The following is a 14,591-nucleotide window of genomic DNA, read 5'->3' as shown; positions in this document are numbered from 1 at the left end:
GCTCAGTCTGTATGTGAAAGAACTGAAGCTAGTTCTTTTGGTATTTTAAAACATGGAGAAGAAAGGACCCTTGATATGTGTTTCACTTTTATAATTTCACATTCCCACTCCAGGTATCTTTAGGTTCAGTTTGGAATCTTTATAAACCAGTCGTCACTATGATTATATCTCTTGATAGTCAGAAATGTAATATCTATCTCATAAACACTGACTTTGAGTGCTAAGTTCCATGTTTTTGAAGTACATTTTCTCATACTATGCACTGTTTGCTATGAATTCTCTTGTTAGAGTAGCCTTTTGTTTTAACAAGAAACTTAAGAGTTGTGAAATGTGTCCATTAATATGTTGTCTGACCAGTCTAGTTGTTTTTGTTTGCATCTCTGTTCTCTGTAGAAGATGGCAAAGCTGCAAAAAGTGTTTCTTTTATAATAAAATAATGTCTGTTTCAGTTGCACTTACTGTTCCTGTAACGGGATGCACTTGTACATTTGGACTCCAGTATAGTACTATGGGCATGAATAAAATCCAGATTTAGGAAAACTCAAATTACTTATTACAAATATAAATCTCCATCTCATACTGCTCAACTCTACAGATTTTCCCAGAATGTCCAGATTGCTGCCTCATATTTTTGGTCCGTTTCTGATAAAATTGTGGTTTTCTGGCAAATCATTGGGAATTGAAGTCGGAAAAATGACATAGATTTGAGATTCAGACTTTTGTCCTTCATAAAATTCAGTCTAAAGTAAAACCTGTTATTCTGTCAACTTTCAAGAGCAGTGTTTAAAATTGTCCCTATTTGACCCACCATTATTTATGGCTTTGTCCAGATTTCTTGCTACAAGAGGTTGAAAGGTATGCTCTCTCTACGTCTTCATCATAGTTTAACTTTGCATGGTATTTATCTAGTAAACATTTCTGAAAATATGATGAGAATTAAAAAAATGTAAGTGTAGCTTAGTGTGATAATGTGTTGACTGAGACCCAGACAACCCATTTTCGACTAGTGGCTCCAGTGCTGTAAGAGATGTTCTGGGGAAGAAGAGATCATGAGGGTGGTGCTGGCTCAGCCATTCTGAAAACAAGCAGGCAGATAGGTCCACTGTTGTATTAAAATGTAACCCAGACTGGATATGTACTAGTACAAGGTATAATGTAAGCAGCATTCAGGCCATTCTGACAGGTATATATGCCAAGTAGAGTATGCTTTAAACAAAGTTAGGCATGTGTATTAGTACACATGTACAGAGGTTACCCCAGTCTCCCAGGTCTGGTTCTTGCCCTATGGGGGAATGATTGGACCAAGCAGCTCTCATCCCATGGAGAGAACAAATGGTCAAGTTGATCACAGGAGATCTGATAGATGAGTATTAAAGGAGTATAAAATGAGGTAGCAGCCACAACTATCAAAATTTTCTTAACTTAATAGTTCATCATCTTAAAATAAAAAATGCACTGCCTGTATTGAAGCTTATCTGTGAAAAGTGAATCATTTTTATCTATCCTTTATATTAGTTATGTTTTAATAAGATGTTTATAGTTCACCTCTTCATTTAAATGTAACAGTTTGTGTTATCAAATCTCTGAATGAACAGATTTTACTTTAATTGACTGCTTCTTTATTCATTTTAATGTTTTCCTCTGATCAGAACTTTATCTAAAAACCTTGTGAAAAATGCAAAAAAGACTATCGGTCGCCAATATGTGACAAGAAAAAAGTATACGCCTCCATCTTGGGATACCCGCAGCAACCAGCAAGCACATGACAATGAAGATGAAATTTCAGGTAAAACTATGGAAACATTCAGTACCACTTCTTGCTAATATAGAAGTGGTGATTACATGTTTTATTTGCACATGTGATGTATGATACACAGGAAGTGCTTTTTATTGTTATTTAGGAGTGACTGATGTATTTTATTAGCTGGAACACTGAAACTTGTATATATGTATAAGGTATGTTAAGGCAAAATAACATACCTAACACACTAGTAATAGGCGACTCTATAGTCAGGCCCACTGATGTCCCACTCACTTGGCTGGACAAGGAGAAGGTTACTGTTAGCTGCCTGTTGGGAGCCAGAATCCGCCACATAACACAAATACTCAGGTCACTCCAGAACAAGTACAAATATGACTCTGTCATTGCTCATGTTGGTATGAATGACCTGAGACGTACCTCCCTGGACTACATGAAAAGAGACATGGAAGACCTCTCTGATCATGTAGCCCAGGCGGGTATGACCCTAACCCTGAGTAGCATCCTGCCCTCACCAAGAATGATACCGCAGTATAAAAAGAAAATGATCAATTTCAACAATTGGCTAAGATTCTGGTGTCATTCAAAGGGGATCCAGTGTCTGTCAGCCTGGGACGATATGCTCGACAGGCCTCGTTGCTTCGCAAGAGATGGCTTGCACCTCTCACCCCTAGGCTCTCGAATACTGGCCAAGGCTCTTGCTGCCCCCATAGTGCCTTTTTTAGGCAAGGCTCAAAAGTCAAACCCACCTCCGTAAACAGCACAAATAAAAAAATGAGGGTTATGCTACTCAACGCCAGGAGTTTAAATCTCAAAATGCACGCGCTCGAAGCACTCCTCAGTATGGAGAACATTGACATCTGTGCAGTAACTCAAACCTGGTTCAAGGCTCCACAGAGCACCCCAGCACTACTAGGCTACAACTCATACCACACATTTCGGCCACGGAACATGGACCGAAACACAAAAGGAGGGGGTGTATATTCATCAAAGATACCTACACCTCCAGGTTAGTGGCGCAGCATGGTACCTCCGAGATCATCCATGTGCAACTAACATCAGGCAAATCTGCAGTGCAAATTGTGGCCTGCTACAGATCACCCTCCATGACCCAGGACCACCACTCTGCCTTTCTGTAGACAGTGGAAAACATGAAGGTCCTACCGAACACCCTGATTTTGGGCGATTTCAATTACCCTACCGTTAACTGGGAAAACTACTCAAGTACAAACTCCCAGGTCCAGCGCTTCCTGGAATTTATCAACTCAAATTCCCTGGATCAGCTGGTAAACTCCCCTACCAGAGGTGAAAACATATTGGACCTGGTCATCACCAACATGGGCGACAGGTGTTCCACACCGGAGGTCAACCCATCACTGGTTAAATCAGACCATGAACTAATCACTGTGGATGTCCACACCACACCACCACCTCCAACCAAGGAAACCACAGTGAAAAACTTTCCTATAGCAAACTTCACCTTACTTAAGACAGAGGTGGTAAGTTCACAGACACCACGCCAAAGGATAACAGTGTCCAAGATGCAGGAACCTTTACAAATGCACTCTATGAGCACCTACAAGGATGCATGGATCGTGCCATCCCTAGCAAAACCAAGACTCACTCTCCTAAGAGAAGGAAACCAGTCTGGTGGACCCCTGCCATAAACAGGCTATACAATAGAAGGAGAAAACTAGTTCAGAAAAAAAGCAAATCCCAAGAAGGAAAGACATCCCTGATCAGTATCAGTAAGAAACTAAGGTCCCTCATAAAATACTCCAAGGCTAACTTCGAAAGAAAAATAGCCAAGTATTCGAAAGATAACCACAAAGCCTTCTTTAGCTGTGTCAAGAATCTAAGTGGCAACTCACAGATATGCTCTGAGCTAGTGCAAAATAGCACAAAATATACTGAACCCACTGATATTGCCAACATCCTGGCAGATAGATTCAGTGCAAACTTCACCCCCCTCTTACCCCCAGAAGGGCCCACAACAATGCCGGAAAAGTGTAGTGTCCCGGAAATCACAGACGCACAGGTGAAAACAGCCCATTCAAAATCACAGCGTCAGTGGGGCCAGATGCTGTCCCAGGCTGCGTCTTGCACGAACTACAGAACGAACTAACCCCCCACCTAAACACACTGTTCAACCTCAGCCTCTCCACAGGCTATGTGCCCATAGAATGGCGCACAGCAACGGTTATTCCGCTCCACAAAGGAGGGGCCACAACTGACCCTGGTAACTATCGCCTCTAAGCCTGACTAACCTGGTCTGCAAGGCTATGAAGCGCATCATCATGGAACTCATTAACAAAGACATTGGGAACCTCCAAACACTTGACCCGACCCAGTTCGGCTTTGTTAAGGGCAGATCATGCCTACTAAACCTGGTTGACTTCTTCGAGACAGTCACCAAGGCCATAGATGAGGGGAAGGTAGTTCACACAGCCTACCTTGACCTTGCCAAAGCTTTTGACACCATTCCCCACTTGGGATTTATAGAAAAACTCACCAGCCTGAACTTAAACCCCTACGTCACGAGATGGGTTGCCAACTGGCTTACAGACAGAACTCAAACGGTAAGAATAGCGGGCTCCAAGTCCGACTCTAAACCAGTCAGAAGTGGTGTCCCACAAGGTTCGGTCCTGGGACTGCTACTGTTTGGCATATACTTCTCAGAAGTACAGGCAAACACAGGAGGACTGTGGCTAACCAAGTTCGCCGATGACTGCAAACTGGGAGCCATAATTGACTCTCCGGTTGACACGGACATTCTCCAAAAGGGCCTTACTGAGACAGACACCTGGTGTCAAAGTCATGGTATCAAGCTAAATGCCAAAAAATGCATAGTCATCCCATTTGGGAAAAACAAAACACCCATGAATTACCACATAGGTGGCAGCCCTCTTAATACAGAAGAGATAATAAGAGATCTGGGGACCCAGGTAGATAGTAATCTCGCCTTTGGCAATCTTATTGCCAAAGTAGTTAGGAAATCCTTCTATGTAACCCCTCTAATTGCTAAAGGGTTTGCATCTAGAAATAAAGAGGTTATAGTGCCCCTCTACTCGTCACTCATCAGAACCATCATAGAGTACAATGCCCCATTTGGGATGTACCTCACAAGACACTTACAACAGCTGGAAAGACCACAAAAGTATCTCACCAAGAGGATTACTGGCCTCAAACATATGTCCTATGCAGCCTGACTGGAAAATCTCCAGCTGTACTCAGTGGCATATCGCTTACTCGGAGGTGATCTCTGCCTGACTTACAAAGCCATGTCCAACTCAGAATTGATGGACATGCTCCACCTAAAGAAATCAAAGTTACTGTAAGCCACTCGCTCTAGTGAGCTAAACCTCACCGCAACAATAAATAGAACATACTGGAGAGATAGATTCCTGTCACAGAGACTCCCCATGCTTTGGAACAAAATTCCTAACTGCATTGGGCAGAGCCCTTCACTAACACTCTTTAAGAGAAACCTTGATGAGTGGATGGGTAACAGAAAATACACTCATGGGATCACTTCATTGACTCTTCTTGACAGAGGCTCCGTTAATTATTCAATGGGTCGGCAAAAGCTGACACACACTGGCTAGGCTTATAAATGCCCTTGGGCAGATAGCCTAGTACCTACCTATGAACCTATAGAAGGGAGTCATGTGTCTTATTGTCTGAAAATACTAGAAGAACTGTATTTTATTTGGTGGCAGTATTTCAACAGAGCATTTTCCCTCTGAGACTATATTCTTGTTTGTAGAGGAAATCAGTGACCGAAATTTCAAAGCACTCCTTCCTTCAGTCAGTCTTCTCTTTCTCATCAACCAGTGTCAAAGCGCTGTACATAAAAGAGAGTTCCTATTACGTGATCGAACGCTAGAAATAGTGAATACTCATTTGTCGAACCCAAATGCACGAAACCACAGAATATCGAAGGAACGGATCAAATTCGCTGGGCCGTTCTCCGGACTTTGCTGTTTTCTTCACTGTCGTGCAATCTCAGAGTTAATATATTTAAGGGGGGGCACAGCCCCCCCACATTATGTTGCCTGTGCATTCTTTTTATTTTGGATCAGAGAATTTTTTCACTGGGAAAAAATTCGTTGACCTGTTCCTTCGACATTTTGTGGTTTTGTGCATTTGGGTTTGATTATAGATTGTTTGCTATTTCTAACTTTTGATCATATATGAACCCCATAAAAGGTGGGGTGAACTTTCCCTTCCTCATTTTTTTCCACCAGTCCTGAGGATGAGAATTCAAACCTACAGTAAAAACATATTTTTGTTGCCATTGTTTTTCCCCCAAAAATTAGGTTTTTGTTTCAGGAGTAGTCTGTAGTATCTCTTCCTTTTTCCTCATTTTGTAAGAAGCTTTATTCCATAAATATTGTTGTGGGTAAAAAGTGGTGACCTGGGCAAAGTACCCTGAGTACATGTTTTGTTCAAGTTTTGGTCATTTAGATGAAACTTGTGAATGTTTATGGTAACTAGTCTGCTGCAGTTGCCCCATATCTGTCCAAAGCTCTATTTTCCCTCCTGGCTTTGGTCAATTCCCACCTAATTAGACATTAGGACATCAGTGATATTACAGGCGAGTGACGCCTCCAGGTGCATCTGCAGTTACCGCCTACTGCTCCTGTAGGCGTCAAATATTGCTTGTTCATATTTGCATTAATAATTCCAAAACCATGCCCTATACGAGCTATCAGAATATTTTATCTTGAAGCATACATGATGGCAAACACAATTGTATTGATATTTGACCTATGTCAATGAGTATTTGTTAGAATTGTAAGGTGATAACTTTATTTTTTAAAGACTCAAGCCACGCCCACTAGGAGTTAAAGGTGCACAATCAAAAGAGCTGTACTGGAGGGAATGAGATAAACAATGCCAGCTTCAGGTCTTGCCACAGTTTTGAAGATCATACTTGTAAAAGTGTCATCAGTCTGGCATGTTGGCTTGCTTTCATGGTCCTTGATCCATATCATTATCTGTATTAGTATACCATTATACATATTAATAACATTTCATGTTAGTATCCATTTGGGGAAATCTTTTTGTCTGCTTTAATATTTATTGTAGATGTCTGATGGTCATTTTGAAAAGGTGGGTAATTGCCCTGAATATGGGAGCTGAATCTTTCAAAAGGATTTCCATTACCGTTATTTTTGGTCTAGGCCTGGTGCATGATGTGAACAGCTTTTCACATTGTGCCAGATTCATTCTGCAGACAATTCGATGTCGTGCAGAATTTCTCTGGGACTATCTGACTAAAATAAAGCTGTACGCTTGCTCCTGCTCTACTTTGGTATAGGCCAGAGCCTCTGCTAGCTACTCTTCAATGTATTAAACTTATATACAGTGCCCTGAGGATAAGAGAAAGGAAAATAATGACAGTCTTTATGAGTTTGTGGGTTTCCCTAGGCCCAGCAACATCAGGGTCATACAGTTTCTTTCACAGCTGACATACTTGGAGTCTGTTACTGCCAAAGCCTCTGGCATGATCCCTTTGGAAGCTGCCATGCTGTTGTTAGATACCAGCACATCCTTGTGGGCTGGATCTGAGATGCAGTAGGTCAGGCTGGAAGGCCCCCTTTGGGCCTCTGGAAATGACAGTGGTATCATTGTTAGTAAAGGGAGGGTGGTATCCCAATGCTGCTTGTTTGAGGAGCAGTTATCAGTGACAACATAATGGTATCAGGCATCCACCTGTAACCTTCGACCTCTTTGGCAGCTACCCCAGTACTACAGGGAGCAAGACACAAGTTTAAAACAGACTGCCACAAACTTGTCACAGGCAAGGCTGAGTGGTACTTCATATGACCAATACTGTCCTGTCTACATTTAAAGACCTTTAACAGATAGCACAGAATTCCATAAGTTATTTGAAATTCAAGAAGCTTGCCTTGGAAATTCCTACAGTTTCAGGAGTTCTTGCTAAAAGAAGGATAATTGAACCTATCACTGTTGAAGATTCAGAAACACCTGATTCTGGCATATATATAAAAAAAAAAAAAAAAAAAAAACAGCTGCATCCAATTTCTTAGGTTAAATTTGATAGCAAGGATACCCTGTCCTCTATGTCTTCAATACAGTATGTTTCATTTGGAGATGGTCTTCACAGGATAAAGAAAATCTTCAAATGGAAGGCAATGGAGTTCTTGTAGGCCAGATTAAGATGCAAGGACTTCATGGGCCTGCTGAGCTAAAGCAGCTTGCCTGCACCTTTAGTCTTAGAAGTATCAGAATGTGTATTATTCGGGGGGGGGGTGGCAGCACTCTTTTGATTCTCTGCCTTAAAACATTCTGACAGGATTTTATTATTTTTTTTCAAAATATTGCTAAGAATTGTCTCTCGGTCAATTGTCTTAATACTGTGGATTACTTATATAAAATAAATTTTGATTTTATTGGTATTTTATCAAGAAATTTCATGTCAGAAGTTCTGCTTGCCTGTCAGACTGAAACAACCATGAGTCACTCAAAAGCTTCTCTTCAGGACAGCTCCATGAAAAAGGAACTTCACACCATAATTTCTAGTATTCAGGACCTTTCTATGAAAATGGATGATCTGGAGAAAATTATGGAAAACATGAAGAAAGAAAGCAAGAAGCAAATAGATGTCTTGAAAGAAATAATCACTAAACACTCTGACCAGATAGCAGCTATAGAAGAGTCAGTGAATGAAATAGATGGAAGACAGATGGAAAATGGCAGTCAGATTTCTTATTAAAACAAAACAACCATCTCTTAGAAAAAGTGGAAGACTTAGAATCCAGGTCCAGAAGGAATAATAATAGAATTTCTGTAGTTCCAGAAAAAATGGAAGGAAGTAATATGGTCCTTTTCTTAAATGAATGGTTACCAAAAATATTGAACTTACCTGAATCTTTGTCATTTGGGATCGAAAAAGCCCACAGATCTCTTTCAGGTATATCTTTGTCAAAAATCAAACGTCACCGAGATCTATCATTGTAAAATTCTTGTCAACACAAGGCAAAGACATAATACTAAGAACTGTATGGTCGGGAAATCCAATGCAAGTTAATGGAAAAAAAACATAAGATTTGACAATGATTATACATCTACAATAATGACAAAGAGAAAAGCATGTGTCCCATTAGTCAAAAACTTAAAGAAAGCCAACATTAAAGCCCAGATTATATTTCCAGCTAGGATTAAAATAACACTTAACAGATGGCCAGAAAATTTTCAATAACCTTGAAGATGCAACTGATTTTGTTAAGAAAACTAATCTACTAGATACAGTTGAAGAAATGGACTTTTCCTTACCCAGTCTGAAAAGACAAGCTAAAATGGTAAATATTTACAAATGATAAAACTAACAAAAAGCTCAAGGGCAAATAATATAGAAAATCTCCATATACTAAGAAGTGTCCGGCAGACATGGTCTCTGAACATCATGGGATTCAAACAAATATATAAGGTACACTTTTTCATTTTCTCTTAATATTTGAGCATATTATGTTTGTCTATGTACATATTAGCACTTTTTCTTAGTTTTCTTCTTTTTGCTATATATTTCAATCTTATCTTCTTCTTTGTTTCTTTCTCATTAACTTAAAGAATGTAGTAGCATTCATGAATATTGATATATTAAAATATAACAACTGATATTTTGCTACACGTTTTCCTCTTTTTCTTGTCTCATGTCCTAGTGATTATTTAGAATTGCTAAGAGACGGAAGTAGAACTTTCTAATATAATAGCACACAGCTTCTAAAACTCCTTTTTGCTGTATTTATTACTATTAAAATTTGGAAGTGTACACTGAGAAACAAGCTGTGATGTGTATGGGACATTTGGTTCTTTGTTAAATATGACAGTTCTTAACTAATTTTCAGACTGTTTTAATCAACGTTATGTTATAAAATGATAATGTTCTAACATGTAAATATGATCACATACTATAATACTAATGATTTATGAGGTGATATTAAAATATGGGAGTTGAGAGAGAAATTCTGAGTCCTTAGATGTTGAATTTGTAAATGGAAATAACATGGTGCTTGCATTAACATTTTTTTTCTGTTTTCTTTTTCTTACATGGCGACCGAATGCTTTGTTACACTTTTGTGATGTTCTTGGTGCAAGCTGAATAGTTTGGTTGCCTTTGTTAAATACTTTGCCGCTGAAATTTCAAAAAAGCTTCACTAGAATGCTGCCTCAAGTGCAGATTTCAGTTTATCATGGTCACAGTAGTTAATCCAGTTAAGCAGCAGTGCGAACAGACGCTCAGTATGACCTTTGAATTTTTGTTGCATTAATATGAGCATTTGCGACGAACATTTCAGAATGTATTTAAAAGAAACCTGAAGTTTTATGCTGCATGTAAGTCTCTTTATTTAGAGAATAAAGCTGTGAAAATGATGTTCTGCACTAAAATCGAGCAGCTCTTTACTCAGGTCCAGTTTGTAAAGCAATTTAGAACAGAGTTATATTTGAATTATTAGTCAGCAAAGATCTGTTATAGGTGCTTATAGAAGATGGTAGACAGTATATAATTTATTGGGGTCAAGAGAATATGCAATGTTTTGCTGATGCAGTGTGTTATGTTTAAGTTTAATCTTAAGAGTGTAAATGTATGGAACTAGCATAATGTAGTAAGCAGTATGTACATCTTTAGATTGATACAATACTTGATCTGTAAGTATACCTCAAAATGTGGTTATACTTAAGGGACAGCAGCTATTTCTGAATATAGCAATAATAGGTTCTTTTTTTCTTTCTCAAAGTTTCTTGGAATGTGTCATAATACAAAGGGATTACATGTAACATGTTCTTTCAGTGAAAGTGATATTTACAACAGAAGAACATACAAAATATACTTACAACAAAAAGTACACATTATAGGCTTTGATTTTTATGAAGAGAATGAGATATGTCCATTATGTCATCCTAAAAGTGATTTTTAGAAGCAGCAGTTTTTATCAGAGACATTAAAATGATTTCATTTGTATTTCTTATAGTAAATTTAGCAATTATCGTCACTTGTTAATGGCATTTCAACTTGTATGTACAAAAGATAAAATAGCTAAAGAGTCATAAGTTGTATATAATTCAGCTGCAGGTACCTTTGATATTTATCGGTCTGTCTTAAACGTAGTAGTAGACTTATCTTTATATTTTAATCCATAGTTATAAGTACGTAAACATATAAAGTATTATTTAATAAATGTTGAAAAGATAAACCTTCTTACACAGCATTGCTAAGCAAGCATGAAATATTTTGATAATGGAATGACTTTAAAATAAGAATTATCGTGGTAGAAGAGATTTATTTTGTACATACCATACGCAGTCTTATATATTTACTCATATAAATAAGCTACAAATATAAGTGCGAGCCCTATACTGCTCATGTTTTTTATGCATACAGAAAAAAAAGGAATATTTTACTCAGACAAGACTAAAATACATTGACAGTCGTCATGAGTGATGGAATGGGGCAGAAAGAGATAATAACATGAGGGAAAACAATATGGAGTTGTTATAGAAGAATTCAAAATAGTTTTCAATAATACCTCATAAAAAGTCATACTCTCCATGCCTTTTGTATGTAATTATTTAACTGTAATACTGAACACATTCATGTTTGGTATAAGTACACATAATTTAATATATAGAAGTTCTTATTATATACTAATATTTCAGGCGTCTTTCTTTTGTTTCTCATGATGTTTATATATATATGTTATATTGTTTTTAGCAAAAATTGATATGGAAAGTTATTGTCAAATATATAATCTGAAGTTGTTAATCTTCTTCCTATTCATCACTGATGGGTTCGGTTCCGAGCCCTCGGAACTGAGTCTGCCTAATACCAAACTTGCATGCTCTAAAAACTCTCAAGCTAAGCTGCTACCCACAATGCCTTTGCTCAGTTACCTCAGATCTCGTTTGCCGCACAGCCATATAGCAGCTTTTCACCGAGCTCTCCAGCTAAGTGCTTTTTTCAGATATAGTTACTAGTTTGAAAAGTTTCTTCTCCTTTTATAACTTGTTCTTGTTGTTCTATATTGCTTCAGCTCTATCCACAGGTATTTCTGTCTTACCATTGTTGGTAATTTCTTGGTATTTATAACTTTCTACCTTTACGGTATCTTGTTACCATTGTTGGTATTTGCTTTCTGTCTCCTTCATTTCCTGTCTTTCCTCTCTCTTTCCCTTGTGTGCGAGAGTGTGTTCTGGGATGTTCTTCATGTTTCACTGTTGCAGTCATTACATTTGGGTAATCTGCTGGCAGGTTGCCCTTAGTCGGCCTGATTAACAAAATCTTGGGTCCTGCGGTTGCTGTCCCTTCTTCCATGACGTCAGGTCGTCAGGGATATAAAACATGCAGCTGACGCCATTTTCATTAGTCTTTCTTGCCGCGCGGTGCCCGAAGCAGAAGCAGTTCGCAAGTGCCGGTCGGCCGACTCCTGAAATTTTCATTTTCGAGTTTCAGAACCGAAGTCTTCCCCGTTGGGGAAACTTTTTCTTGCTCCTTACCGATGTCAGTAAAAGTTAATAATTGTATTACTTGTGGGAAGCAAATACCTCATAAGGATTTTCATGTGTACTGTATTCCTTGCCAAGGCACCGACCACAACATGCCTTGCTGTCAGTTTTGTGCTAAATTTAACCAACGCACTATTAAGCGTCGGAATATTTTTGCATCTAAATATTTTGGCTCAAGATTTAACTATCCTGAAATGTCGTCGGTTAGCAATCTGACTACCGGAATTCACAAAAAACGCAAAGAAAAAGACAGAGACTGACCGTGGAGGTCCAAAACTGACAACGAAGCTTCTCCTAAGCCAGTCGCCAGTACTCAGTGAGGTGCTTTCGCAGTCCCTGATACCTGCTACTTTTGATTCACGGGCCTCTACTGAGACCCATTCGGAGTCCTGTATGCCACGAGATACTTTAAGTATTGAACCTGTGGATGCCTCCACCTTAGATGGGTCCAGAGCTGCTGAACAGGCACCGGCAAATGAGGGTGTTTTCAGGCCTAAAGATTTGTATATTAAACCGATGCCATCTTCAAAACCTAGACCAAAACCAACTCCTATGTCTAAAAAAATGATGCTTGGGCCACGTGCACAGGCCCCCATGCCTAAAAAGCAAATGATCAAAATCGCTTAGGATTTAATTACCTTGATCAGGGGTTCCCAACCCCCTCCTGCTAAGAGGCCTAGGCAAGGCACTGATTATGAATCTTCAGATCAGGTTTCCATTTCTTCGGATTCCTCTTCTGATCAGGAATTATCTATTCCACCTTATGAGGACTCCGATGCAGAAGAATCCATCCCTTCTGCTTCTCCTCCTGAGGATTTTTCTTTTGGAGAAACTTTGCCTAACTTAAGGAAACATTTTCATTGGGAGAGTCAGGATTTTTCAGAATCCAAAAAGAGGCTTAGGGATTTCCTCCTTCGTCCTCATCATAGGCCTTTGGCTATACCTCCTGTTCTAGACATTGTTGATGATGTTTTCTCAGAGTCTAAGATGGCTTCTGATTCCCTGTCTCCGGCTCCTCCTAAGCCAGACAGATATTACAGGGTTCCTGACTCCCACAAATTCATTTTTAAAAACCCTACTGCTGACCCTGAAACAATTTCTCAGGTTCCTAAGGGTGTTAAGGCTTCTACTGCTAAAAATCCTACCCCTTGTGATAGAGACTCCAGGGCGCTGGATAGATGGTGTAAGAAGGTTTACACGTCTGCAATTCTGGCAATCAGGGCTTTAAACTGTCAATTTCATATGCTTAAATAGCAGCATATCATGGGCGTACTTAAACAGAAAATTATGTTGATTTCTGACTGTGTCTAAAATAGAGTTACAGGATTTATTGCATTCAGCTGAACAAGTTGGAACACATATTTTGCAATGTGGTTTTGATTCCTTGGAGGCCTCTTGCAGGGCCGCTGTAACTGATCTGTGATAAGAAGGCATGCTTGGCTCAAGGAGCAAAATCTGCCTGACCGTGTTAAAGCAAAATTGTTGGATACTTCTTTACAATAGGACAGTCTGGTAATAAGGCAGAGGAAGTTTTGAAAAAGATGGAAGACAAAGCTAAATCTATGCAACTATAAAAGATTTCCTACAAGTGCAGCCACCCAGGTTCAGTAGGCACTGGCCTACTAAGAATTGGTCCTTTGCAGTACCCACCAGAGCCGCTCATGTCAAACCCAGACACTCCAAAGGCTCCAGGTTTCAGTCACGAGGAACTTGCTGAACAAAACAATGGGGTGCCTCCACCTCCAAATCTGGAAGTAGCAAGGCACCTCCCTACGGTAAACAGTCTCAATGACTTTCATCTGCCATTTCCAAGTACTTATCTTTTGGCAGCCCCTTTGGGGGGGAAAACTAGCACTTCATTCACAAAATTGGAATCTAATTACCCAGGACAAGTGGGTTTTAAATATAGTATCCCAGGGATACAGATTTCATTTCCACACATTGCCAATTCCAAATGGATGGCCAGATCTGCCTCCAAATCAGTGGGCAGAGGCCCAGAAAGAAGTTACGTCCCTCATGAATATGGGGGCTATTCACCCAGTACCAGAAAAGGAAAAGTGACAAGGTTTTTATTCAAGACTTTTCCTGGTACCCAGAAAAGACAAATCATGGCGTCCAATTCTGGCCTTATCCATTCTGAATACTTTCCTGGACATTCCAAAATTCAAGATGCTGACTCTACAACAGTTACTGCCTATGCTAGGCAAGGATGCCTGGTTGGTAACTCTAGACTTAAAAGAGGCTTACCTGCATATCCCAATCAGGGAATCTTGCAGAAGACACCTCCACTTCAAAGCAGGCT

General features: G+C 39.4%; 1 protein-coding gene across 1 annotated transcript in view; it reads left to right on the top strand.

The window, feature by feature from the left end:
• The window catches only part of SBF1 (SET binding factor 1), a gene marked incomplete in the record, with an annotated part of 3,250,730 nt that overhangs the window by 2,116,405 nt on the left and 1,119,734 nt on the right, over window positions 1-14,591 (top strand). The window contains 1 exon segment of the mRNA XM_044088658.1: window positions 1,650-1,786. Within this exon segment, the coding sequence (XP_043944593.1) occupies window positions 1,650-1,786 (137 nt within the window).

This window comes from Protopterus annectens, chromosome 11.part0 (assembly GCF_019279795.1).
Source record: "Protopterus annectens isolate FY-2018-M chromosome 11.part0, PAN1.0, whole genome shotgun sequence".
NCBI classification, from domain to species: Eukaryota; Metazoa; Chordata; order Ceratodontiformes; family Protopteridae; genus Protopterus; species Protopterus annectens.
The sequence above is the reverse complement of the archived record's forward strand: the minus strand, read 5'-3'. Positions and strand labels throughout refer to the sequence as shown.